The 27,492-nt window shown below is 30.5% G+C and overlaps 4 protein-coding genes across 4 annotated transcripts; 2 read left to right on the top strand and 2 right to left on the bottom strand.

Annotated features, from left to right (window-relative positions):
- Positions 1-1,187: 1,187 nt before the first annotated feature.
- eIF3i (eukaryotic translation initiation factor 3 subunit i) lies at positions 1,188-4,469 on the top strand. The gene is made up of 5 exons (XM_068772427.1): positions 1,188-1,272; positions 1,384-1,610; positions 2,824-2,956; positions 3,499-3,666; positions 3,954-4,469. The coding sequence occupies exons 1-5, from the start codon at positions 1,270-1,272 to the stop codon at positions 4,410-4,412; spliced, it is 990 nt and encodes a 329-aa protein (XP_068628528.1). The 5' UTR covers positions 1,188-1,269; the 3' UTR covers positions 4,413-4,469.
- Positions 4,470-4,824: 355 nt separating this feature from the next.
- PpV (Protein phosphatase V) lies at positions 4,825-8,187 on the bottom strand. The gene is made up of 6 exons (XM_068772234.1): positions 7,963-8,187; positions 6,764-6,909; positions 6,157-6,298; positions 5,823-5,980; positions 5,187-5,299; positions 4,825-5,114 (listed from the first exon to the last, which is right to left on the bottom strand). The coding sequence occupies exons 1-6, from the start codon at positions 8,125-8,127 to the stop codon at positions 4,924-4,926; spliced, it is 915 nt and encodes a 304-aa protein (XP_068628335.1). The 5' UTR covers positions 8,128-8,187; the 3' UTR covers positions 4,825-4,923.
- Positions 8,188-11,402: 3,215 nt separating this feature from the next.
- Positions 11,403-22,552, bottom strand: LOC137929654 (RNA-binding protein RO60). The gene is made up of 12 exons (XM_068772702.1): positions 22,499-22,552; positions 21,920-22,218; positions 20,619-20,793; positions 19,776-19,934; positions 19,228-19,439; positions 18,677-18,882; positions 17,887-18,023; positions 17,371-17,502; positions 17,107-17,271; positions 16,295-16,428; positions 15,313-15,563; positions 11,403-14,312 (listed from the first exon to the last, which is right to left on the bottom strand). Exons 2-12 carry the CDS (start codon positions 22,112-22,114, stop codon positions 14,177-14,179), a joined length of 1,902 nt encoding a protein of 633 aa, XP_068628803.1. The 5' UTR covers positions 22,115-22,218; positions 22,499-22,552; the 3' UTR covers positions 11,403-14,176.
- A 368-nt stretch (positions 22,553-22,920) lies between these two features.
- On the top strand, positions 22,921-24,203 carry LOC137929714 (uncharacterized). The gene has a single exon (XM_068772781.1). It carries the CDS (start codon positions 23,084-23,086, stop codon positions 23,681-23,683), a length of 600 nt encoding a protein of 199 aa, XP_068628882.1. The 5' UTR covers positions 22,921-23,083; the 3' UTR covers positions 23,684-24,203.
- Positions 24,204-27,492: the final 3,289 nt, after the last annotated feature.

Genomic DNA, 27,492 nt, shown 5'->3' with positions numbered 1-27,492 from the left:
AGTTACCTTCGTTCGTCTACGGATCGTCTAATTCCTGATTTTAAAGGGAAAATTAAGGCATCCTTATTTATGTACAATCTATCAAAACTAGTAACCATATAAATATTTATTTAATATTTAAATATTTCCAAATGCTTAAAGTTAGGATTATGACACAATAAAAAAAACTCTTAAATAAACCATCATCAGAAGTGCTCTTAAGGTATTTATAATAGTATAATTTTAGATGCGTCATTTGTTTTGAAGTTAAAAAAACATGACATTTTGACATTGACAATTTCCTGATTTCTATATCCATATCAAGGGAAAACACAAGAGTTCACATGAATTAGTTAAATTAACGAATCATAATTAAATTATAGTATTTATGTGGTTTTTTTTTTTTAAATATTACAATTTGACATAACATGTGTAACCTCATCGACAACGAAAGATAGTAAAGTAAGTAAATAATCGTACAACTCATGAGTTGTTAATCAACTCGTTTTTAGAAATTACGTCGGGTAAATTAATAAAAATATAACAGAAGTAGCAAAATCGAATAAGGTAATCATCCGTTATCTCCTAAACTATAGAAATCAGAATTTGATATATATTTTTGGATTTTTATACAATTTCATATTACAATGTTACCATCAATGTACTGTGTGATCACAATGTTCATATTTCTAGCAACACTTAAATTAATTTTATGAGTATTTTTTTCATTGCTTCTTACACAATACGTAATATTAAAATAATATAAAATTGTCTTAAATTAAATTTTAGTAATAACTGAATGTTGCCATTATGAACAAAATTAATAACACAATTTGAGGTTACATTAGATATATTCAAATAACCGCAACAATGTTTCTTAACGTAAAATTAAAGCTTTTGGTGTAATACACAAAAAATAAAATAATTAGCAAATGTTTTTTAACTTTTTAATTTAATTTAATTTTTTACAAACTTTCACAATGTTTACTGTAGTATAAAAATAATGTTCTAAATAAAGTCTCAGATAATATTTAATAAATTATTTACTTTTAATAAAGAAAACAACTTTGTTAAAACACGTTATTAAAATATATAATTATCATCGTTAATAATAATTCATTGTAATAATTATATACAAAATGAAAGTGAACATTTTAGATATATTAATTACAATGATTCATATATATTCTGTGTCATTCATTCCTTTCTGTCAAACCACTGCAACCGCCACATGTCACAATTTAGATTTTCGTGATTTTTCTATAATTATTCAGTTAAATATCTTTCAAAATGGTAAGTATCCATAATTATTCTCTGCATTATTATTTTTAAAATGAAATCTTCCATACAGGACTTATAATGCTTATTATATGGAAACAATGTATATAATTCTTATGTTTTCAGAAACCTCTAATGCTGCAAGGGCACGAACGTGCTATTACACAAATCAAGTACAACCGCGAAGGTGACTTGCTATTTTCTGCTGCTAAAGATGCCAAGCCTAATGTGTGGTGGTCTCTAAATGGCGAACGTTTGGGCACATTTAATGGCCATGGAGGAGTCGTATGGTGCCTTGATGTTGACTGGCAGACAATAAACCTGATTACTGGTGGTGGTGATAGCTCTTGCAGGTATTTTAAATATTCTTAGTTAACAATAATCACAATTCTTAAACCAGTACCAAAATCATATATTAATTATTATCAAATGAAAAAATTGTTTTATATTTGCATTATTTTAAAATTTCTCTAACATAGGACAACTTTCATTTTATTTACATAGAAGAGTAAATAAAACCACTGGGATTTCATTACTTATTTTATGGCTTTGACAATGTTAGGGATACTATATTAAATATTAAATCAATGAAATTTAGAGAAACTTTGTAGTCACAAAATTGTTTTCAGTGGATCCTTTACACACAACTTATATTTCTGATTAATTTGTTTTACAATTGTCATATGTAATGCTAGGATTTTAAAACTTCGCCCCACTAAAATTATTTGTTTTACCTAAGATGTCATGGCATTTTTTGATGCTTATCTTATTGGAGGTCACAGATGACCATCATGGTGCCTTAGTGACGATTTATAAGGACATTAAAACATGTCACCATTTCTTTTAAAAAAACATTTGTGTGTGTCATAAACAATGTCCAACCTTAGTAAAGCATGCTAATGACTTATTTTCTGGATTGTATTGATGTGCCACATTTATATTTAAAAGTGCACTATTAGATGCAAGATTTATCCTAACATATTTTTAAATTAAGCTCTAGTAAAAATTTTTAAGAATTGTGGCACCTTTTATTTCAGTGTCTTCTATATATTGGTCATGTTTAAATGCACTAACTCTTGATTTTTATTTAGTTGCTTACAATTGTAACAAATTGAAAGGCTCTTGTCGCCAATGAATATTGTGGCATTAGAGAAAAAACCATTACTGATCATACATGAACAACATGGCAGTCAGTGTTAAGTGTAATTACATGTCAAATAATGGAGTTTCTAGTATTCTATGATGAATTATCTTGTATTGATTTCTTATGATTTGCTCTACAATCCTTAGCTTGTTAAAGAATTATATTAATTAGTTCATTCAAGTACACAAAATCTTAGGCAACATGAGAATGTAGCCTGGCAAGAAAGCATATGTCCAAATATGTTTGCCAAATTGCATCCTGCTGTTTGATTTAATAAGAATTATTATCACTATAGATAATTTTGCTAGGATAAATTAGATACATTATAATTAAAACCACTTTGACTTGATAAAAACGGTGTTCCCCAGTTTGTATTTGTTGATTTTGTATGGACAATGTTTATTAAATGTATTTTTCCACAGGTTGTGGGACTTAGAGACTGGTAAAAATATTGCCACAATCAAAACAAACTCCTCAGTCAGGACCTGTAACTTCAGCTATAGTGCTTACCAAGCTGCCTACACAACTGATAAAGCTATGGGTCATCCTTGTGAGGTAACCCCCCTTTTTAAAAGAAACTATGATCTTCTTAGATTTGTCATATAAGTTATGAGGCTAAGGCCTAAATTTTAGTGTTACTAAAAAAGGGGAGTAGATATTTGTGTTGTTAATTATGAATCTTATAATTGTATTTGAAATTATCAAGTACAGGTATTTTAAAAAATTGGTTAATTTATCAATATATTTTTAATAACAGCCTTCCTCAGAGTTCTCTTCCTAACATGCAAATTTTTTGAATGTATGTTGGCATTATTAATTAGGTATTAAAAGTTGTAACAGTTGAATATATTAATGGATTGACATATATCTATATTGTTTTAAGATATAGTAGGCACTAGGATTTTTTGCACCTATAGGGTGAATAAATGACAAGCATGTGAATTTTTAAGTAAAGAATACAATGTGCTATCTTAAGATGTATAAATCATTTTCAGTTTATTAATCTATTCGCCTCGAAGTGAATCCACAAAAATTCATAGTCAATATGCAATAAATTGATTTTCATTTGCTTTAGTTTTAAATGTTCCTTATTTCAGGTTTTTGTAATTGATACAAGAACTGTAGATGATTCTATCTCCAGCCAATCGCCGATTTTGAAGTGGGAAATCACAGACTCTAAAGTTACATCCATGGTTTGGGGCACTTTAGATGAGACTATAATTACTGGTCATGAAGCAGGAGACTTGATCCAGTGGGATCTCAGGGTATGTATATCAAAATCAAATATTTTTAATGTGTCTGCAATTGCTGTAGATTATGCTCCTCCAGTTAGTTGTCTTAAAATTACAACACTATAATAAATGTTTGCTGGCTAGGAATAGTCATTGCAGTGGTGTCCACTGCAACTTAGCTAGCTTTTTGTATATAACTGTGTTAAACTTTTTAATTAAACTATTATTATTAATTATCATTATTTTATTACTAGTTATTAAATTTTAACTACTGTTAATTCTAATTCTAACTACTGTAATTAATATTGTGAATTTTTCAGACTGGCAAGAAAGTTCATTCAGTCAAAGAACACAACCATCAAATCAACGATATGCAACTTTCCCGTGATGGTACTATGTTCATCACTGCTTCTAAAGATCAAACAGCCAAGCTTTTTGACACTAGTTCTTTGGAGCTCCTCAAAGAATACAAAACTGAGCGTCCGGTCAACTCTGCAGCACTGAGCCCTATTCTCGACCATGTAGTCCTAGGTGGTGGGCAAGATGCTATGGAAGTAACCACAACATCAACTAGACAGGGCAAGTTTGATGCCCGTTTCTTCCATTTAGTATTTGAAGAGGAATTCGGCAGAGTGAAAGGTCATTTTGGCCCCATTAACAGTTTAGCATTTCATCCTGATGGAAAGAGTTATGCGTCTGGAGGTGAAGATGGCTATGTTCGTGTACAGAGTTTTGACCAATCTTACTTTGATTATACATTTGATTACAACAGAGATTAAACCATAAGAATAACAAGTATACATTTTAATTTCGATTGTCATAAAATATGTCACTAATATTTTTTTTTCTTTTTACCCTTTTTATTGTTCAAATGAAGAGCAAATACAAAACTCACAATAAAATAAATATTTTAGAGAATGATATTATTATTTAAAATGAATACAGTAGTTTTAGGTAATTAAGAAAATTTTGTGTTACACTTTACACTAAAGAGTGCACATTGAGTGATTCCCATGTTATGCTTAAATTTTCACAACCCAGATAAAAAAATAAACAATATCTCTTGAAGTCTAATTTAATTAATAAATTTCAATTAATTTTCTGTTTAAGCACAGCACTGCCATAATAGCTTTCTTGAATAGAAAATTTTTTATGACATATATGTAGAGTAATTCTCATTAGGTTTTGGATTAAGTAAATTTCATTTAAATATTCAACAATTTATTGTACAAAATATTCTTAATAATGCTGTTTTAAATTTTCATCATACATGATTATTCTTCACATAACTTACAAGAAATATGGAGTTGTGTTTTGTGCAGGCACTTCTCTTTCACTATCTGGCACAGCTTGGAATATCTTTGCATTTCTATCATTTACACTCAAAAATTCCATAATTGATGCAACATTACCACAACGATAGCAATAATTGGGTGCTGACCATATAGTAACAAGCCTTTTATCGAACATATATTTGTAACCTGTGAATATGTTACATTATTAATATCATTAGTTTTAAGGAAATATATTAATGTTCCTTCAAATTTACAAACCTTCATTAACAAGTTGATGTGCTCGGCATATTAAATTTAAATTATTGTAATACATAAAAAGTTTAGTCACTTTACTCCCAAACAACCAGCCGGCTCCTCTTGGGCTTAATGACCTGTGATCAAATTCATAATTAAAATTATCTATCAAAAATCTTATATATGATGGTTCGAAAATATTTGTAACAAAAAAAATAATTCTTATCTACACAAAACCAGTAATATATTTTTATTATTAATTTATCTCCTGATAACGCTATGCAACACTAAAATGTTTTCCTAATATGATTAATAGAAAACCAAATAATATGTTATAAGCAAACAGAACAGAGGTGTTGATTTTTGCTCTATTCAGTAACTACAAGTTGAGATTAAAAAGGGCAAAATAGACTATTGGCACAAGAGAAACTATGAGGACAAAGAGATGGAAATTTACAAGTTGTCAATTTTCATGACAATTTTTACATAAACAAGAATAGTATTCTGATAAACCTCCAAATATTTTTAGTTTTTGAAAAAAAAAAACTAAAATTATAAAATCACTAAGTAATATTATCATTATAAGATACATTTAACATTAATTTTCATATCAGTTAAAGCAGTATTCACAATTAACCACAAAGAAATATTAGGACTTACCACATTTCTTCTATATCGGCAGGGTCAGACCAGAGCAAATCACAAAATGCACCTTTATGTGGTATTTGTTGATTTCTATCTATACAACGGATTTGGTCTAACATTGATATTTCTGGAGATAAGCCACCATGAACACATAATACAGTTTCGTCTATCAACTGAAAGTAATATTAAAACCATTAGAATTATTTTAGATATAATCCATATTTTAATCAAATAATATTAATAAGGTTAATGCAAAATGAAAAATATATGCTTGATTTCCATCTTGTAAAGGTTTTAAAATATCTCTTTGTCAAACAAATAAAGAGATAAATTATAATTTAATACATACAGCTGCTACTGTGAGAAGATCAAATACTCTGCAACAATCTTTCCATGCATTGGCATTACCATATTTATTAAGACATTCATCATAAAATCCATAAACTTTTGTTATTTGACATGTTTCATGATTTCCTCTAAGAAGAATTATCCTGTGAAACAGAAAATAAATATTTGTAACCAAAAAAACATTACAATTTTATGTAAATCAACAAATAATTTTGTTTTAAAATTGTTATTCAGTATCATTTAATAGAAATGTTATCACATACTTTTTAAATATATATCATGATTTATTTGTATATATGATATCATCATATATATCAATATATGAGTAACATTTAAATTTTTAAGAAGATAAATTTTTATTTACTAGTCTGGGATTAAGCATTTCAAAACTTTATTTTAGACTGAGCTTGTAAGGGAGACCTGAATTAATGTATGCTAAAAATATTAAATTTATATTATCAAAATATATCTGGAGTCTAAAATAGTCTTTCTCAATAATTATCTTCTTTTATTAGACAAAAAAATTATAATGCTGTACTAAAAGGGCAGTATATATACTAAAAACATGAAAAAAAATGTTAACAATTGAGAGAATCTTTATTTATTACCTGTCCGGATATCTTGCTTTCAATGCCATAAGCAGTGTAAGAGTTTCCAAACTGTAATAACCTCGGTCGACATAATCTCCCATAAAAATATATTTAGTTTGAGGCACCTGGCCCCCGATATGAAATAATTCTTCTAAGTCATAAAACTGAAAATTAGCGACACATAATTATATTTTTTATAATTGCAATATTCCACCATAATATAGAAAATATTTTAAAAAGCAAATATAATGAGCATTGATGCATTTCCATAATTTTTTTTATAGTTCCTTGTCCCATGCATTAAGATAAAAAATAGATGAATATCTAGACCATATACTTATTCCTTCATCATATTTAGTGGGATGAGATGAGTTAAATCCTGTGCATGTATTTGATTTTTCTTAATGACAAGCAAAATAGAGTAAGGGTGAGCAAAGTTATATATATATTAATAGATTTACTATTTCGACCCAAATGCAACAGCAGTGACATCACTGATGGCATCAAAATTAAAATTGGAATTTGAGTATAAAAAAATAATTTAACAAAAAAGTGTTGTGACTGTAGTTGCCAGCCTGCAAAAACTATATAGAGAAATTAAAAAATATTCAACAAATATCACATTTTTTCACTAAACCGTAAGTAATAATTGATATGGTAAGCCTGCAGAATTATTAAAAATAACTCAGTGTTACACAGTTAAAACATCACTGCTGTTTTAGCTCTTTGTACTACAAGTGCACTACCTATTTTTAAGAATTATTTAATTTTTTTTTACCAACACCAAATTGACACTTAAGGCGCAATTGCATTTATACTTTCTCTGTCATCTCTGCTAGATTTCACAGAAATTAATTTGAAAATAAGATAATTTTAATTAATTTTCTAAGAGACTTAAATAAGCATATTCTTTTGTATTACATTCTTATTAATATGGTACTCTGTAATTTTTTTATGAGGCTATTAGCCCCAAATAACTTTAAATATTTATCTGAACTATTTTATAGTAAAACAGGCAACGGATTTAATAGTCCTAATTAAGATACAAAACTAAAAAGTTGCTTTTTTAATGTCATGACCGAATTATACTCTTTATTTAGGAAGATTCTACAAATTTATTGTAATACAGATTTCGTGTAGTTACTTTCCTTTTGTCTATTTAATGCCAGAAGTAATAAACAATAAATATTAAACGTGAACTCACAAAATCTTATTACCTGACCATGTATATCTCCACAAACAGTGACGGGCGTCTGCACCGGTTGTACATTTGGTTCTTCAAATAATAAATCACATACAATGTTACAAAGTTCTCGTAGATCGTCTTCAGGAAGATATTTACACTTTTTGGCGATTTCTATCCATTTGTCCACGTCACCCATTTTATTTATATTTAAAATAAATCTCAATTCGCAACTCCTAAGAAATGTAACTAATGACAGTTAGGACATCATATCAAATAACTTTTTTTTTGTTAAGTGCAGAAGAAACTTTTACTTACAGCTTTTACGAAAATATTACATTATGTAATAATTTTAATATATTCATTTACTTACATTTACAAAATGATTACATTACAGTTAAAAAATATTTTTTTGCAATCGTAATAAAAAAATATTTTTGCAAGTTACACACCTAAATACAATTTTCTTAAAATATTAATGACGATAATTAGAAATAAATATGATTATGATTCAAGCTTACCACTGATAAATTTGATATTTGTATTTAGAAGTGGGCAGGTCTCCCACTTGGTTGCGGGAAGTGTTGGATGCGGGCAGTCTGTCATTGTGCGAATGTTTTGAGGGAGCCCTATGCTTAACAATTGGAGTTCATTGGCTGACATGATGATAATGACGTATCATGCAAAGAATGTTTGTCCTTGCCTTATCATAATTTTTTTAAGTACGCTGTTTATTGCAAATCATAATAATACATTGATATTTGAACACCTATCCACTTTCGACCTTGATAGTTAATGATGTGTATAGCTTACGACGCTAATATGTATAAAAGTTATGTTAACCATGAACTCGTAAATTTACTTTTAGCACCGTTGAAACAGAAGAATCGTATCTGTCCTCCATTATTATTTGATAACGAAATAATTGTGCGGGTCGTGTCCAAAGGAATGGTCCTCGGGCCGGTTTTATACACGCTTTACACCAATGGTTTCCCTCGTGTCAAGAGTGTAAAGCACGCCTTATTCGTATAATACGTCTGAATTTACACAAATGGAGTCGCTACCGGCGCCATCAACAAACGCGTCCAGACTGCAGCCAATTTTGTAACGAGGGTGTCGGAAATACGCGATTTTACGGCCGCGTGGTTAGTGCAATTAATTGTATTAATCCTCTTTTGTCACCCTGACAATATGTTATCGCTATGCTATATTACTTTTTTAGGACAGACCATGTTAAGAGGGAGACCGAAAAAAAGGATGGAGACCGAATTTTTATTCGGGAAGACGGAGCGAGTATTTTTCAGAATAAAGAGGACTTGCGTTGGTGAAGGATGTGATGGCGCACGGAGTGCGCGCGTGCGAAGGGCAATACGACATGCGTTGGTCAGGCATGTGTTGGCGCACGGAGTGTGCGCGTGTGGAGGAGATACTAAAATGCATTGGTGAAGGATGTGTCGGCGCACGGAGTTCGCATGTGAGAAGTGCAAAAGTGGAGCCGTGTTGTGCTGTGACAGAACGCTAAAACGGTAATAGGCCTCACGTGGTAAGATTCTTGCACGATGACGGTTGGTTCGTACTTACCCTTGGCCCGGGTAAGTTGCACAAACCATTGGTAGATTGATTTGTATTATGAGATGATGTATATCGAGAGATAGATTAAAGACCATGTTGAGATGATGGTGGTTGTGGCGGGCCTGGAGGGGCGAGTGTGGAGGACCCTTCCGGATCAGTGATCCGGCCGTGTTGGCAGCGGGCGTGCTCGTCCTTTGGTTTGGTGACTTCCGGGTGCGTCCGTGTGTCAGTACGGTTTCGGTTACATGTGTTGGTCTCGATTTCTCGGTATACATCAACGTGCCTTTGTCACCAAATTGATTTCCTATTTGAACCTAAAGTTGGAATGCGAAGCAGATAGATTGTAGATTACACTATTTATGACAGTAGAGTCTTAGTATAGTATTCTTTAATAGTATAATGTGTATGGTGGCGACAGAGACAGGTTTCGCGTGCTTAACCTCGCGTCATTCACAGACCCCAGATTGTACAGAACAAGTTCATGCGTAGAGCAACAGGTGCGCCGTGGTGCGTTGGCAATGAGTACCTGTATGTTTCTATAGAACTGCTAACAATCGCCCAGTTCCTTAAACGTGCATGAATTCATTATTTTGACTCTGCCGCTCAACACACAAATTCATTGATTGTGTTTGCCGCCACCTACAATATGATCACACCCGGCACATATAAAAGCTGTACTTTTCTGAGACTGAAACATGTACTGGAGTTTTCTAACGGCAAATAAGACAAGCCACGTACACTGCACACCATCATCGTCGCCATATGATAGCCAACCATTCTCGTTAGTAACAAGATCAGATCGTATATCACAGGGGATACCAACCCACGATAACATTAGATAGAAGCGTCGCTGGAGTTTATTCAGCGCTTATGCTTTTCGAAGTGGCAGTAGTGATATTAGCCAGGCAATAGCAACAACCGGCCAAGCCGACGTTCATGGACCTTGGGGCGCACTTGTGTCGGAATGCTAAACGGGTATTAATGACGATTGACAGTCCAAGCCGAGGTTCTCTCGTGGGGGTCCTTGATTTTGTTCGATCAATGGATCGTTTACCGCAGCGATCTGAGAGCTCGGCAGTCTCCCAATACGATAGTAATATGAAGCGGCCCGAGTCCTCTTGGAGCCTACGAGCTTCGCCTCTTTAAAGAGGTCTTAGGCTAGGCGCACTATGCGCTTTCCATCCCAAACCCGTGGAATCCGCTAATGCTTTTTGGCAACAGTAGGATTCCGGACCAAAACATGTATAAAAAATAAAAATCAAATAAATACAGTATAAGTAGTAAATGTCATTTACTATAAAGTTGTTCACACCTTACATACCATCCTAGAAACTAGATATTGACCTATTGGATTTTATGGAGCGTTTTCGATAGACAAATTTGACAGTACACAACAATACCTTAGGTTAGATTACAAAAAGATTTTACTAGCTTTTTATCACTAATAAAACAATTTTCGCGAAAAACTAAAATATGTCAAAACATTACTAATACCTAAACGAACTACATTTAAACATAAAATATTTAATTTAATTATCAATAAATTTACACAGTTTACAGGAGCAGCTTCTTCTTTGCTTCAACTTTGAGATTTTAGCTTTGTGCTTTAAAATGTATTTTTTTTATTCTCTGGTTTTATGTAAATAATTGAAAGATATATTTTTTAAATATAGCATAAACTGCACTTAAGACTAACCAATTAAAAGATTAAAAATTTAATCTAAGTTTTTTTTAAATAATTTGACAAGTTTCATGTTAGCTTAGAGCAACTGTATATTAAAACATTGTTTTCAAAAATAATTAATTTGGTCTCTTAAATTGGGATTTTATAAAAGAATCTTTCTCATATCATCTTTTTTTAAGTAACAGGTGGAACAGGTAGTGTTGTAATGAAAACAGTAATATGAGGCAAAATTTATTTAATATGAAAACAATCATGCAAGTACATTTAATAAATAATATTATTACATTTTGTTACTTATGAAAGTGCTATTGATATGCTGCAGTGAACTGGTTATAAAATGTCAGCTATACTAAACAAATTGCAATATTAATCAGAAAAAATGTAATTATGAAATGGGACGGATTGTTCAACTTTTAACAGAGGATTTCAACTCATATCCTATGGAATCTTAAAAACAATTGTAAGTATAATATAACAACAGATTTTTGTAACTTTATTGTATCATCGTTTTATTACTAAATACAATTTTCTAATTATCAAATGGGCCATTTTCTTTCAATTGCAACAATTTAGAATGTAAAAGAAAACTTGGCCGTTTTTAGCAATAATATCACTAAGTATGGATTTGCAAAGGCATCATTACATCACAGAATGCTATTTTCGAGAGAAGCATTGACACTCAAGGTTACACCAATTCCTATACAACAAAATCAATTAAAACAACAAACACAAATAGTCATTTAAAAATTCATTTCTTTGAATAATGAATAAAAGCATTAGTATGCCAACAAATTCTTAAAAATAAATAGCTTGCATAACTTTAAAAAAATAATACTTAACGAGTTAGATCTAGCAATTTGGAAATCCTACTTACGACAATTTTCAACATCATCAGATAAAAAACAATCTTAAACCCGAGAGAGTACCAAGTGATCACAGATTCTGAAAATTCCGTTCATATCAGTACAAAAGTAACCAACACTTTGAAACGGATTTACTTATTACTACAATATGAAAGCTGATACTTGCCCATCACCATGCTTATAAATATGTGCCATCCTAGTTACATATCTTTTATTAACTAAGGAAGTATATTATGATAGATTAAGAGATTAAAAACAACTATGAGCATGTATCAGTTTCCAATTAAACTACTTTACGAGATATGCTATTAGTAATTGCTAATGAAAATAATAAATGTTTGGTAGCCAGTACTTTTAGAATAAAATTACAAATGCATTATTAAACTTTGGCAAATAGGAAAGATCACTTATTATTTATTACACACAACCATGCGTGAACCACTGTTTTATTATAGTCAAAACAGTAACAATTATAATTTGAAATTCAATAACTACAAAATAATAAAGTACTGGCATTCAAACATGTTAAACATGGAAGTTTTGTTTGTTTTTTTTACACTTTTCTAAACATATAGCATATGGACAGTACAATTTTAATTGTAATTATTGTTTTCTTGAACACATGACTGAATGGTGAGTGTGAGCTATTTGATTAACCAAAGAGACCCTGTTACAAAAGGTATTTAACACCTATTAAGTTATCATAACAATACAGGCCACATTATAGTCTATATGAATTACTCCAAGGTAGTTTTCAACTAACCAAGGAATACAACAATCAAAGAAATCAAAGTATTTTCAAAGAGTTAGTCTCAAGGGATTACAATGATTTAGAACAATAAGATTTAGTCATTGACTGTAAGAGGTTTGTCTTAAATAGATGGAGTATTGATTTATGATGATGAATACAGATAGCAATTAACAAATAATAAATATTTAATGTTATACAATGTTTGTTTCTTTATAATATTGTTTGCAAAAGTAAAGTTAATATAGACCATATCCTGAAGCAGACCCACTACGAATATATGTGTTCTTGATTGTAACAATCTTGAATTATGATCTCTAAAGAGAAATTTTATTAGAACTTAGGAATCTTATCTTTTTTTATTATAAAAGCAAAAACTTTGTAGTGCTTTAAAATATCTTACATCTAAATAAAGACAGCTAAAAGAAAATGCTTTAAGCTTATATAAGGCAAATTTTTAAAATTAAATTAAAACCAATTTTATCCTGGATTATTGGTAGATAGAGATCTTAGTGAATATTTCTTCTTCAAATATTTAAAGCGATTTAAATTTTTGTCATAAGCTCAAACTAATTATTTATAACATCATTCATTGGTTTTGAGATTTTCAGAAAATCTAATACTACATAATAAAAACAAGTCAAATCCTTCTTAAAATAATTTTGACTCAATTTATCGTCAATTTAAAAACTTGTGCCCATCTCCATAGACAAGAAGTGAAACACTTAGTAAATCAGTATAAAAATTTCCATACATGAATCTTATTTTAGAGAAAAAGTTATAAGGAGTTCAGAACACATTGTGGTTAAGTTTATAAAAAAATACAATACTGAGGTCTGGGAGGTTCTTTTGATTACATTTTGAAAAGTGTATGCATGTAACCACATTGAGGCATAAAGTTATTGGACAGGCCATTGCTAAAAAAAATTGTTTCCCAAGTAAAGGATTCTGTTTTGATAAACATCTTGATTTATATTAATGGATTACAGTCAAGTTGTAAAATGTTTTCAGAATATTCCATTACATGGTTATATGAAATTGCTTGAATTTGTCTAAAGATGCACATTTTATCTCAACATACATGCAAACTACTTACACCTCTTATTACGAATTATATCAATGCTATTTAATAGGTTATATATCTTTAAATAGTTGACAATACTTTAAAATAATTGAATTTTGGTATTTATTCGTAACTGTCTATGTAAGTAATAGAGTAAAAGATTTAGCACAATGATAGTGAACAATATCACTTTTACAATTCTTTAAGATTAGTCCTTCATAATAAGAATAATGATGATATAAGCTATTCCAAATAACTTTATGCCTACATATGGTGCAAATTGACGAGTAATAAGTGATGTATAAGAATGGTAAGTGCTTATAAAAATTGTCCGAGTACAAATGCATCCATAACTTTGGGCACGTGCTCGTCGATACCAATAATGTCGAGAACGCCTTCATGGTCGCCATCGGTTGTAAGTACTCGTTTCGACGCGAGAGACATCACAATCAACCTAAATTCAATTTATAAATTAATAACGAATAAAAAACAAAAAGGAATCATGTTAAAATCTCATATATAATGGTTTAGTGGTCAAGTTTACTAATTGCACAGTATCAATATCTAATGGAAAAAAAGTACACTTAGGTGCACTTCCACTTCTTTAATTGGGAATAATAAACATAAAACATGGTAAAAAAAATTTAGAATCTTGTATCTGTTTATCATTTTTAGTTAGCAGTTTTGTTTTCATTTTAACTATACAGATCTTGTTTATTGAGAACACTCATTATTGTTCATTATCTATAAACATTTTATCCAAAACTCAAACATAGCTCTGAAACATGTGCTCAAATTTTTTGTCAAATGATTATAACTTAAATTGCACTTAAGTTTATTACACTATTGGATTTTTTTATGAATGAATCCAAAAACTGTGTCATAACACAGTTTTAAAAAATAAGTTCTTAAATTTTGTCTAAGAGTCTATTAAATTTTCATAATATAGAGTAGTAGTCCAAATAAAAGTAGTAATTTTTATAAAACTTGCTTATCATTCAATGCTACAGAATTAACATTATGGGTTTCTTCCAAATTGGACTTTCATTTTAAGATTAAACAATACTAAAACTATTTTATATTTAGTAGTGTTTGATTGAGAAAACTTCTTTTAATTATTCACTGGATTTTTTTGTTATCAATACTTTTTATTTATAATATGATCTTTTGTTAAAGTAAAATTTTAAAACACATTGAACTCAGTGGGCAAAGGTTATTGCTGCCTGCCTTATGGCAAACATTATTAAGTTGTACTCTAAATTATTTCTTGTCTCATTGAGACTTTTTTTTCGCAACCAAGCGACACTGCGTTCATTATCCGTCGAGAGATAACACAAATATTCTGTTTTTCCTTTTAATATTTCTCGCTGGAGAAAGAAGAAATACATGCTCGGCTGGTTTCCTAGCACCGCTTTTATATAATTTTACTATATAATTAATTAGAAATTACTTACTTGGCATTGGGCACGTGTGAGTCGCGGTAGCGATACAGAGCGCGCACCGGACAATGATCGACTAAGTTTTTATCCGGGTCGGGCGGTGGAGCGAAGTGGGCGGCTTGCCCGCGACCTCCACGCTCGGACAGATCTAACTCCATGAAACGGGTCGTGCGATCAACCATGTTGATAAACACGTCGAAATTCTCATTGTTCTTATGCGCCCACTCTATCGGCGCGTCAAGTTGCACGCGGCCGAGATTTGTTTTCTGCATTATTGAGTATTTTGTTATAAAACAGGTATAAATTTGACATTAATAAAACTAAAAAAAAATCAGGAAGACAATGGAAATAAATGTGTATTTATGAAATTATAACCTCCTTAGGTTATAATTTCATAAATAATACAAACAATATTGTGATGTGCAGCTAGTTTCGGAGCTGACAATTTAACCCCTCTAGCGAATCCGACAACTGTTCCTACGAGACTAAGTTTCATGGATAAAATATTACCTTTATTAAACTTCTACAGTGCTTTCCTATAACCATTGCACATTGAAAACAATTATTACCAAAAACATCAGTCATCAGTTAGTATACTTATTTAGTATCTCTTACATTAATATTAATTAAAATTATGTAACATTTTTAAAATCAACTTTAAAGTATCGTTGGTAACAATTTATATTTCTTAGTAATAATTACTAATGCCATAAACCATCACCGTCAGTGTGAATAAAGATAAGAAAAAAAAGTTATTTAACATTGAAACTTTTAAAAGGACCGTTATTGATCGTCAGATTTTTTAAAATTCTATTTTATTTCTGACTATTCTGCTGTCTCTTTAAAAAAAAACATTTTGTAGACACTTAATTATGTCTTCTTTTCAATACATATTCTATATTACTATTCATTTCATTGCAGAAACTAAGATGACAGATAATAGTTTAAGCATTTGTTTATATATACATAAAAACAGTACCAGGAATCATTAACATACCCTCAGTATAAACTCGGCTTCACTGATGCTGCTGAAATTGGCTTCAATAGTAACTAATTCCAAGCCACCGTCAGTAAACACAGCTAACTGAACATTCTTTTCTCGCTTAAGCAATTGCAGGGCAAGAATGATAGCTGAAACATACCAATTATTAAAAGATAAGATTTTTTGGTGATTAGTTATAGATATAAAAGCTTTAAAGTGGTGACTTAATAGATTATTTTCTCTCTATTAATGTGTGCACCACACATTTATCATATCCAAAACTTAATGGTTTTAGAAATAAATAAGACAATACTAATATATAAACAAAAAGAATTTATTAGCAATTCAAAATTATGATTCTAATTCTTTTCATCAGTTAGACGTCCACTGCAAGAAATAGGTCTCAAGATCACCCTGATGATCGGTTTTGCGCTGAACGCATCCAGCAATTTGCTGTGACTGTGATAATGTCATCGGTCCACCTAGTGGAGGGAGGGCCTACCCACGCCGAGTCTACTGACTCATGAAACTTTCTGCTCCGACGGCCAAATTTTTCAAGTTACGATTACTACATATGGCAATTAATTATTTTTGCTGTCTATTCTTTCAGACTTTGTACTACCAAAAGTTCTTAGCCGGACCCATTCAAATAGAAGAAATTAATTAATATAACATATTTCTCACATAACCAATCACGTCGTCTATTTTACGTAATTTCAGTAATGTTGTTTTTATTAAGACACTTATGTGATTTTTTGGAATTAACAGATTTTAGTAACAATTTTTTTGGAAGTAATTGAAGCGGATACTGTGGTATAAAAATATACCTGCATGGCCAGGAGTAACATGGCAGTTAAAGAAGCATTCAGCTAACAAACGCTTTTTGCTTTCTGGTTTTTCGGCATCGGCGTCACCGCCACCTCCAGGCGAAGTTTTAGTTTCGGTCTTCTTATTCTTTCTTGGAAGTACAAAGTTTTTGCAAAAATGACGACCTGTAAATAACATATTTATACATTTATTTTAAATACATTTACATAAACAATGATTTTTATATCTATAATGATAAAGAACTTTCTTTAAAATTGACCTACCTTTGAACATATGGTTTCTCATGTCCATTGTAATGAGATAACGAACATTGGTTGGAGGGGTTAGCACCCAGGTTAGATCGATAAGTTTGTGTAAAGCAGCAATTACATTTTGGTTTGGTGGCATGTCAATACCTAAAAGCAATATGTTTAATAACTTTGTAATCAGTATTGTAATAATAATTGGTCACAATATGTATAAATAGAGAGTAAAGAGGTGAAATGTATAATGATAAAATATGTTTTTGTAATTTATATAATAAAATTTTGTTTATGAAAGGTATAAATACAGTGTGAAAGAACAACTACATATGCTCTTATATTAAGTTTTCCATATACTCAAAAACAGTGTTTAATTTTTTATTCATAATAAATAAATCTTGGAATAACCATTATTAATTATATATATTATAGTAGTGCCATTTATCTATTAACTTATACTTTTTAAATTACTGTAACTCACCATGTTTTTACTTTGGCTGAAAAGCAATGGTGCATTCAAGTCATATGTTAACTCACCCCAGTGTTTTGTTTCTTTAGGATGTCTCTTAGCAACCGACCACTCCCACAAACCAGTATTGCTGTCGAAAATCTGTCGTGTTCGGCGACGTTTTAGTTTCTCCATTGCCATTTTTGCCCTTTCATATTTCAGAGGTCTAAAACAAACGTATAACCGTGTATTAAGTTTTTATTTTATCCACTAAGAAAAGTTAAGTTTTTTGAACTAGTTACAAGAAAATGGACGACGTACACAAAAAGGTAGCATTGGTAGCCTAGTGTCGAGGACTAAAACTTTGCGATCGTAGGTCGCGGGATAGATTTCCAGGAACTAATCTTATATAATTCACACTTTGTACATTAAATATATGGGATTACCACTGTTCATAAACAAGTGTCCAGAGGAAATGCAGCAGTGTCTGCTGCATACCATAATCATATCACTCCACATATATCTTAAGAAGAGGTCTAAGTCTTGCAGTGGGCGTCTATGGACTGAAATTGATCACACAAGAAGAGATATAGCAAGATTTAGACAGTATTAGACCATCAAGTTTATAATAAAATTTTAAGTATATGATCTTATTTCCTATACCTATGAACTAGGCAATAAGTACAAACATAATACAATTATTTCCCAAACAAACAGATTATAGAAAAAACAATAGGTGACAGCTGTTGTATAGACTTATTAGTTTGAACCAAATGTAATACATTTAAACAATATGAAAATTTACACATTTGAAAAAAAATAGGAAATACTTGATCCCAATACTTTATCTGTTACAAATAATTCTTTTTTGCAACTTACTTAGAGCCCTTCTGATAATTGCACAGTGTGATGTAAACAGCAAGTGGAGTTAATTTTGATTTCTTGATGACTTCCTGATTGCTGAGCAATGAAATTAAAATAGCAGTAGTTGTTGAATCACTTGTTAAGAAGCCCATATTATGAATTCTTTGTATATTGTGCAAGAGATCATCCAAAGAAAACTGGGGCATCACAGCATCCCATACCTACAATAACATATATTAATTCTATTAGTGTTTACGAGGATAGTTATAAAACAATGATTTTGGTCAAAAATTGATTTTTTTTTTTAATTTTGTCATGACACACAAAGTACAAACTCTGACAATTATTTTCAATGAATAAATTATCAGACAATTATACATTACAACAACAATTAACATAGAATGTGAATTTATGAACCAATTTTTACTGAAAGGGGAAAGCTATCAAGAATGGTTTAATCACATGAAATCCTGTTTGAAACATAGATTTTTTGTATGTATGTAATTTGTATTTCAGTTATTAAACATTTTTGGTTAACTACGGAAATTACAATAAACATTGATTACCTCTTGGGCTGTCAGTAGATGTCCTGGTACATGGTCAAGAGTGAATGAATTTTGCTCAATCATAGCCCCTGCAGCAATTGGGTCCTCACAATGACGTAAATCTTCAACTTTTTGAATATAATCAAATATCTCTTGTGTTCCTCCAACATTTTCAAGCAACTGTCTAGCTCGTTTAATGCCAAAAAGTGCATATTTCACTATTGCATCTCTTGCTGCAAGATAAAATGTTTATGTAACATTCATAAAAGTATTGTAAGTGTATTATTATCGTGTCAGCAGTTAAAAGCCCACTACCAGGTATAGACTTTCACCAAAGAACATCATAATGACCGGTCTTGCCCTGCTGATATACAATGATATCTCGACAATGATACCTTGACAATGTCGTCGATCCACCTACCAGAGGGTCTACACATGCCTCATCGACTAACTCATGGTCCCTACTAAAGAACTTTCCGGTCTCCACTGCTGTCGGTTGCACAAGTGATGTGCATTTATGTCTATATGTACTCTATCAGTAAAATAAAAGTAATATGTGTTAAAAATACCATGATCATTTTCCGCAATCTTCACATGACATTTACGAATTAGAATTTTATGGGAACGGCCATGTCTTGATCTCACTCTTGTCATTTCTTTTGCCAGTTCCATTGGATCTTTTTTTGTATACCAGTCTTTTATGGTTCTACACCAACCTCTTCCATTACCTAAAATGTGTCAGACAACTTTTATTTCTTTTGTACCCAACAGGTAAATTAAACTTGGATATCTTATTTATAGTACATATATATATATATATATATATATATATATATATATATATATATATATGTATATATAAATACTAAATTTATTGTAAAGACTAATCAATAAAGGGTTGAGAACCTATAATGTATACTATAGTAGGGTAGCTAAAAATAAAATATATAGACATTTACATTCCAAAAATATAGCTGATATTTTATTACATCTAGAATCATCAATCAATGGGTGATTAATTCTCCCAATTTACTATCTAAAACACTTTAATGTACACTTGTATGATTACCAAAAAATAGCAAAATATTTATTTTGTGTGAGCCAGCAACTATAACCTTAATGGTCTCTGTGAGCAACATTGATGCGTTTTTTATGACCATTCATTCAGTGAAGAGGTGTATAATACTACAACTACCTAGTAATTGAAGTATCAATAAATGTGAATTAGTTTATATAATACCCTGCATTTGCAATATGGGAAAATTTGTTTTTATGGAAATATTTAACTTATATATAAATTTTAACTATTAATATGCAACAGAAAAAACAGATGCATCAAACAAAATGTTTTGGTTACAAAATTTTACATTACTTATAAATTATTAAATACCTGAAAATAAAAAAGTAAATACCTGTACGTAAAACTCTTGTGAATTTGCCGAAAAGCATCATTTCTTCAACAGAGTTGCAAATTTCAGCAGCAGCTTTGTATGTAGCTTCCTTAATAGTAGGGGAGCCAATAAGCAGGCACTTGGTTAAGGCAAATGCTATGGTATCAAAACGGGTATACCAACCATCTTTATAAGCCTTAAACAAAAATTTAAACACTTAACATTGTGTAGACAATAAGTAATAATCCCTACAAGTGTTGTAAGCAAATTTTATGGACCCGAGAGTTGAATCTAACATATGAATTTTTAAAATTTAAACTATAAATGCAAATAAAATTCTTTTAAATTAGATTGGTGAATAATTTAATTATTAAAGAGGGTCTCTGGATTTCTAGGCTTGAAAGCAATACTTTCAGTTGCTTCTCTTTGACTACAGCACTGTATATCAGATTTTCATAATATATCAGAACTATGAAATCTTCATCAACTTCTATTTTATATTTGAATATTCTACCCCAATAATTTGAACAAAATTCAATTTTTTCATCTTGTTAATAATAAACAGTGCAATTGTTGCATTGAATAGTTTATTTAAATTACTAAATTAGGATTATACAGGCTAACATTAACCTTGAAATAAAACATGAAAATACAATGCAGTCCAAGGTATGCATGAAGGGTAGTCATAATGCATGTCAATATAATAATAATGTCACAATGAGATCTTGTGTTTAGACTTCCTTAGTTAACCAAACTGCCCTGTGCATTTTTCATTTCTTCTTGCTTCACTTTGCTCTCAGCCTCTTTCTGGCTCATTTTGCACCAAAACACAATAAGGTCAAAAGTCTTCATATTACTTTATAGTATTAGAAACAGTTGGTTAATTGTCACTTGATTTTGGTTTTAATATATGAGGGAATCCATAAGAGCTATAGTACAGTTGCATCAATTGCTATTTATTAGATTAAAGAACAAATCATTGTCTATCTAGTATTTATGATGGATGATTTTATATAGAACAATAATTGTTGGATAAGTGTACTGTTTATTCTGGTACAAAGAAATAACATAACAATTGTTTAATTTAAAATTAGCTGTAACACCGGACAAAGTAGACTTTTTTAAATGCTAGTATTAATATTTAGCCGATTCAGCTGTAATGCAAAAACAAAGAAGTAATTTTTTTTTTTCAATTAAAAGTAAGCATTTTCCTTTTTATGCCCTATCATTTTGAATCTGTATGAATACTGTACTGCCTGATGTTCAATTAATTAATAAATACTTTCACAAGTTACAAATTAAAGGAATCACTTTATACATACCTTCAGTATAATATTGACCACTTCAACATTATTAATCCCATTTCCAAGAGCTTCATTTACAGCTTGCAATTTTTCAACCTTAAAGCATTTATGTGATGACCAACAACCAGGAAAATATTGAGGGTTTTCAATCCCAAGGTGAAGAAATCTGGTCAGTCGGTTTCTAAGTTTCGGATTAAGTGGCACCGATTCCATGATAATATTATTTAAGAACTTTTTTATGATTTGAACAGCACTGACAATATATAAATCTCAAATTATCGGTTTGTACCATTCAGACATTCGACGTCAGCGCTCAACTGTAAAAAGTACAAGCAACGAAGTGGGTAAATGCAGTAATCGAGCAAACTATTATTTTTTTATCGGTCGTCAAGCGAGGCATGTGGTAAATAAATTGAGGATGTGGCCAGAAAAAAATGGACAATGGAGGTGGTATCAATATGGCATTGAGAAGTTGATACGAACTGTAAATATTAAACTATTATAACAAATATCCAGATTAGGAATATTGAATCAAAATGAACCATAAGTTGTCCAATATTAAATAATTAGAAACTTGTACATTAGACTTCTACCTACCTTGTTCGTTTTTCACAAAAGTTTACTTTTTGACGGATAAAAAGTAATGTCGCCCGTCGTAAGCGCACAAATTTCGAAGTAACCATCACTGCTATAAATATATACAAACACTAGTATAATAATAAACTATGGAATAAGATATATCGAAAATTTTGTATTAAATTTTGGCATTTTAAATCTATTACTGTTATATTTTAAATTTAACATAATTCACAATATTATACATCATAAATTGATTACTAACAAAACCTCCTGAACAAAAAATTACTGCATTTTATTTACAATTTCTTGAATTTATAGTTATAAATCTCCATATATTTTTTAGAAATTGTCTAACTACTAACATTTACGTAATTGCTACAATTGAAAAAGTAAAAGTAACTTTGACGCCTCTTATTAAAATCTATATGTCATCTCTTTTCGTAATATTTTGTTGTGATTACATCAATTAATATATGTTTAACATTGTATGTTTATATGTGGTATTACTTGTAACAATCAGAACAATCAAAAGTAACAATCAAATTAGATGATTGCATGATTTATTATTTAACAAATTAGTACATTGAGAAACTTTTGTTCTGTATGAGTTTGAATTTGGAGGAAGCAAACGAAACTCAACAGCTAATGAAAAATGAAGATCAAAAAGTTTTGTCACAAACAGCAACATCACCAGTCACAAGCAATAAAATGTCAAGTGGAGCAGCAAGTCTTACTTCGAGAAACCCAGGGCCTGGACATCTCTTTACCAGTACAGGCAACAACAGTGTTAACGAATCTGCTAAATTATCCTACGTAAATGAAAGAAGGTTTCATCGTGATTTCATACGTTCAAATTATAATAACAAACCTAAGCATATCCCTAAAGAAACACCTGATGTTAAACATATGGAAAAGGCATTACTAGAATTACTTGATGATTTTCATACAGGGAAATTAAGTGCATTTGGATCTGGTTGTAGCATGGAACAAATGATCAATATTAGAGATCAGCAAGAACACTTGGCTAGGTTACATTTCAGATTATATGGCGATGCTGAAAAACCAACTGAAGATGGTTTTGATAACTCTGACTCTAAAGACAAAATGAGTCAATTAGTGCAAAGTTTAGAGCAGCTCTCAGCTTCTATCGAACATTTACATTCAAATGGAAGTGTCAGTTCTAATTCTAATACTAACAATTGAAATTTTATCTCAGTGGCAAATTTGAAACATCTTTATTTAAATTAACATTTATACATACTTTTGGATTGTTAATTATTTTTAATATCATGAAAAAGTCAGTCTTTGAGTAGGCTACTACTGGCTCTGTTACTATATAATTTAAGCAATTTGTGAATGTTCGAGGTTTAAATTATAATATCAACTCTGCTAATGAGTGTAACCAAGTTTCAAACATTTCCATCAACTTAAACTCTCAACATAATAGGATTTATAAAGCTTTGTTGGAGCTAGTGTCAAATTTGATAATTTATGTAGTATACATAGTATAGGTATTTGTTTCATAATTCTACAATCAACTTATACTATTTTATTTACAGATGCTTTTTATGTATAGTCCTAAATACAGGGTTTAATCTTTTTAGTAAATTGCCTTGTTCAAATGGCTGTATTGTCTATTATTTTAAATGTTATCATTATATATTGTTGGTAATAAGTAAATAAAAATATGTGGTTTATTTTAGACATTATGTTAATAAATTTAATACATGTTTAAATTAGAACAGGCACCTCTTTCAGGTTTAGAGATAAAATAGAAAAAAAAACTTATATGTACTTAATGATTGCCCTAAGAAACATTATATAATTTACAATTCAGTTTTATCTATAATTAATGGAAAGAATGGACTTACTTTATTTTTGAGCATAATTTAAATATGTTAATTTAATTGCGATAACCTGCCATTATAATCTGAATTTATAATATTATAATCCTTTCTAGTTAAACTTTTTTGATCAATATAGTTACAAATATAGTATGATTTTTTTTATATACTATGTAATGAAAACCTTTAGATGCATCAAAACCATGCAAGTTAACTTGTCATAATATAGAATTCTTTAAATATTTTTGAGATCTTTAAAATTAAAAGCATAGGGCTTTTAATTTTTAAAACTACAAGACTTATTCATTACTGTTAAGTATAAAAAAAGGTTTCTTGTAAGACAATTACCATCAAAAGATTGTGTTAAGAGTTACTAAATCCAGTTAAAAATTGAATTTAAATAAATATACATTCAAGTTACATTATAAAACCAACAAAAATGTATTAAAAAAATCTCTAGTAGAGAGAAGGAAAATAGCTGGAGGAGCTGAGAAAAAAATAACACATAATAAATATATCTTTCAATATGTTTTTTATTTAATTACATGTATCTGACTGATATATTCATAATAGGTGAGGGCAGTATTCAGTTATATATTTTATGTTACATATATACTGTATTATCTATATTAATATACTATAGACTTGTTTCTTTTTTGTTATGATATAGATAGATAAATAGTATTTTTTTCCTACTAAATGTGCATTTTTGTATTTAAAATATACAGAGTTACAAACTATAGGAAAAGAATATTGATCTATACTTGTATCGGTCAATATTGAGTTGTTATAAAACAAATATTTATTCTTTAGAATAGACTTTGCTAAGCACTTTCAAAATGTCAACACATTGTTTAAATGTACATTTAAATATGTGTTTAATTGTATGTATTATGTTAAGCTTTATAGAATATGTAGCTAAATATAGCAATATACTTAGTCTAGGCATAAATTCAGTAACTGGCTGTTTACATACATTTAAAAATAATTTTATTTCGGACATTAGCTTCTACTATAAAAAAAAACTTCTTTCCCGCCATAGTTGCATGTTTTTTGCATGTTTCATGAAATTATTTGTTTTGAAAATGAAGTGGGGTAGTGCCCCCAAGATAAATAGGATTGCAGTAGTTGCACTGTACAAAGTAGGTAAGCAGTCAGCCGACATTTTTGATACATTGAAAAAGCTAGGGATTTGCCATATGTTCGTGTATCGTACCATCCAAAGGTACACTGAGACCATGTCTGTTGATGACCGTGAGAGATCCGGCCGACCGCGGTCTATTCGAACATACCAGGCCGTTAATGCAGTGGTGGTGGCAGAATTCGTCGAAATCCCATAAGGAAGCAGAAAATCCTTTCCAGAGAAATGAGAATCCCACCGAGGACACTTTCTCGGATTTTCAAACAAGACTTAGGTCTAGGGTCTTACCAGAGATATACAGGACATACCTTAAATCAGGCACTACAACAAAAGAGAGCGGAAAGATTAAAACGGCTGTTACTTCGATACGCGGACGCAAAACAGAAAAGTTCTCTTTACCGATGAAAACATTTTTCCAATCGAGGAGCACTACAACCAACAAAATGATCGAGTGTATGCACACTGCTCTAAAGAAGCTTCCATTTTTTGCAAAAGGAATGAAAACTTCAATTAAATTGTATCAAAATATCGTGTTAGAAGTTGCAACTAAACCTTTCAACAACACCTTATTCTAAGACAAATGTGAACATTCTAACTGCATCTAACAGCCCGGGGTCATAAGGCGCGCACTACCCAAATTTGGCTTGAGCAAAATGTTCCTGACTTCATAAAGTTGATAATTTGCCTTCGGCTAGTCTGGACTTTTAATTGACCTTTGGACTATAAATTGTCTGTGCTAGAGAATATGGCCTGTTCTAAGCGTCCCCCAAATAGTGAGTCGCTCAAGAAATTTTTGGAGGCACCAGTGACTAAGTTTCCAATGGAAACCGTTCGTAAATCTATCGACGACCGACCGTTTAAAAGCGTACGTTAAAGCTAAGGGTGGACACTTTGAATAACTAGTTTAGTACGTTAACATATCTTTTTCACTTTACATAATCACATATAAAACAGTAAAATAAAATCACTATATTTGAAATTATCGGTTATTTTCTTTGTAACATAGCGTATGGCTAGACTATGTAGATTAGACACTATTTGGAGGTACATTTTGTTGAGACAATTTTCGAAAATATTTCGCAATGAGCTTTTCTGGTGGTAGTTCTCTGATGGTAGTAGCTGGTTTCCGCAACTAAGCGGCAATGCGTTCGTTTTGCGTCGTGGTTGGTCTTAATCGAACCAACCCAATTCTCTGAGAAATCCTAGCTTCTGGTGGTAGTATAGCATTGCTGATAATATTGAGGAAAACGATACTAAACGCCGTAATAAATGAGGCTTATTTATTTTAGTAGGAGTCAACATGTATCAATGAAATTTCGACGTGATTAGGAGGGAAATCGCTTAAGTTTTAAATATTTATTGATAATATACGCAGATCACTCACCTGATAAATGATTCGGGACTTTTCATAAAAATGATATGTTAAATAGCATTATGTAATACAATATTCTGGACGCACTATTTGCGCTTAAAATATGTCATCTCCAAAACGAAAAACTATTGTACTTGTACTTGGCACTTCAGACAGAAGATATGTACACTCTGGTGGTATTTAGACGGCCTAATGGAAGAAAGATTTACCTTAATTAAATTTAAATATAATTGAAATTCTTACAATTATGTAGCCGGCTAATAATGTTTCTTAAAGTTTAGCGAAATAATACAATTAGGTTGAATTACAAATTAAATCCGTCAAATAAATGAAAGTAATGTGGATTATAATAATTTCTAATGATATTAAAGCATTTATTTTCATCCGTTATGGCAATTTGTTCAATAAAAATCAACTCTCTAGTTTAGTAACATACTAACAATTCACAAAATACAAATTGATATAACTACTCACTTATTTAATTTAGAATATTTGTTATAACTTTGCAATGAACTACATGTGTCCTATAGCTGAAATAATGACGATGATGTCGAAGACTAGTACACGAGAAATTCGCACGTGAGTGATAAAAAAACATACGTTTTATTAAAAATTACATTTAATTATATTAGGTGCGAGGTAAATTTTTGAATTC

This window comes from Battus philenor, unplaced genomic scaffold (assembly GCF_028537555.1).
Source record: "Battus philenor isolate CCGP_79_NKW_IND1 unplaced genomic scaffold, ilBatPhil1.0.hap1 SCAF_5, whole genome shotgun sequence".
NCBI classification, from domain to species: domain Eukaryota; kingdom Metazoa; phylum Arthropoda; class Insecta; order Lepidoptera; family Papilionidae; genus Battus; species Battus philenor.
This window is presented reverse-complemented; position numbering and strand designations above follow the sequence as displayed.

Coding starts and splice junctions, on each gene's coding strand:
- eIF3i (XM_068772427.1), top strand. Junction 2,957..3,498: donor CTATGGGTCATCCTTGTGAG/GTAACCCCCCTT, acceptor TCCTTATTTCAG/GTTTTTGTAATTGATACAAG. Junction 3,667..3,953: donor TGATCCAGTGGGATCTCAGG/GTATGTATATCA, acceptor TGAATTTTTCAG/ACTGGCAAGAAAGTTCATTC.
- PpV (XM_068772234.1), bottom strand. CDS start 8,127: ATGGGTGACGTGGACAAATGGATAGAAATCGCCAAAAAGTGTAAATAT. Junction 6,299..6,763: donor AAAGCAAGATATCCGGACAG/GTAATAAATAAA, acceptor TCTGTTTCACAG/GATAATTCTTCTTAGAGGAA. Junction 5,300..5,822: donor GCCGATATAGAAGAAATGTG/GTAAGTCCTAAT, acceptor ATTTGATCACAG/GTCATTAAGCCCAAGAGGAG.
- LOC137929654 (XM_068772702.1), bottom strand. CDS start 22,114: ATGGAATCGGTGCCACTTAATCCGAAACTTAGAAACCGACTGACCAGA. Junction 17,272..17,370: donor GAGAAACCATATGTTCAAAG/GTAGGTCAATTT, acceptor TGTTATTTACAG/GTCGTCATTTTTGCAAAAAC. Junction 16,429..17,106: donor TGTTACTCCTGGCCATGCAG/GTATATTTTTAT, acceptor GGTATGTTTCAG/CTATCATTCTTGCCCTGCAA.
- LOC137929714 (XM_068772781.1), top strand. CDS start 23,084: ATGAGTTTGAATTTGGAGGAAGCAAACGAAACTCAACAGCTAATGAAA.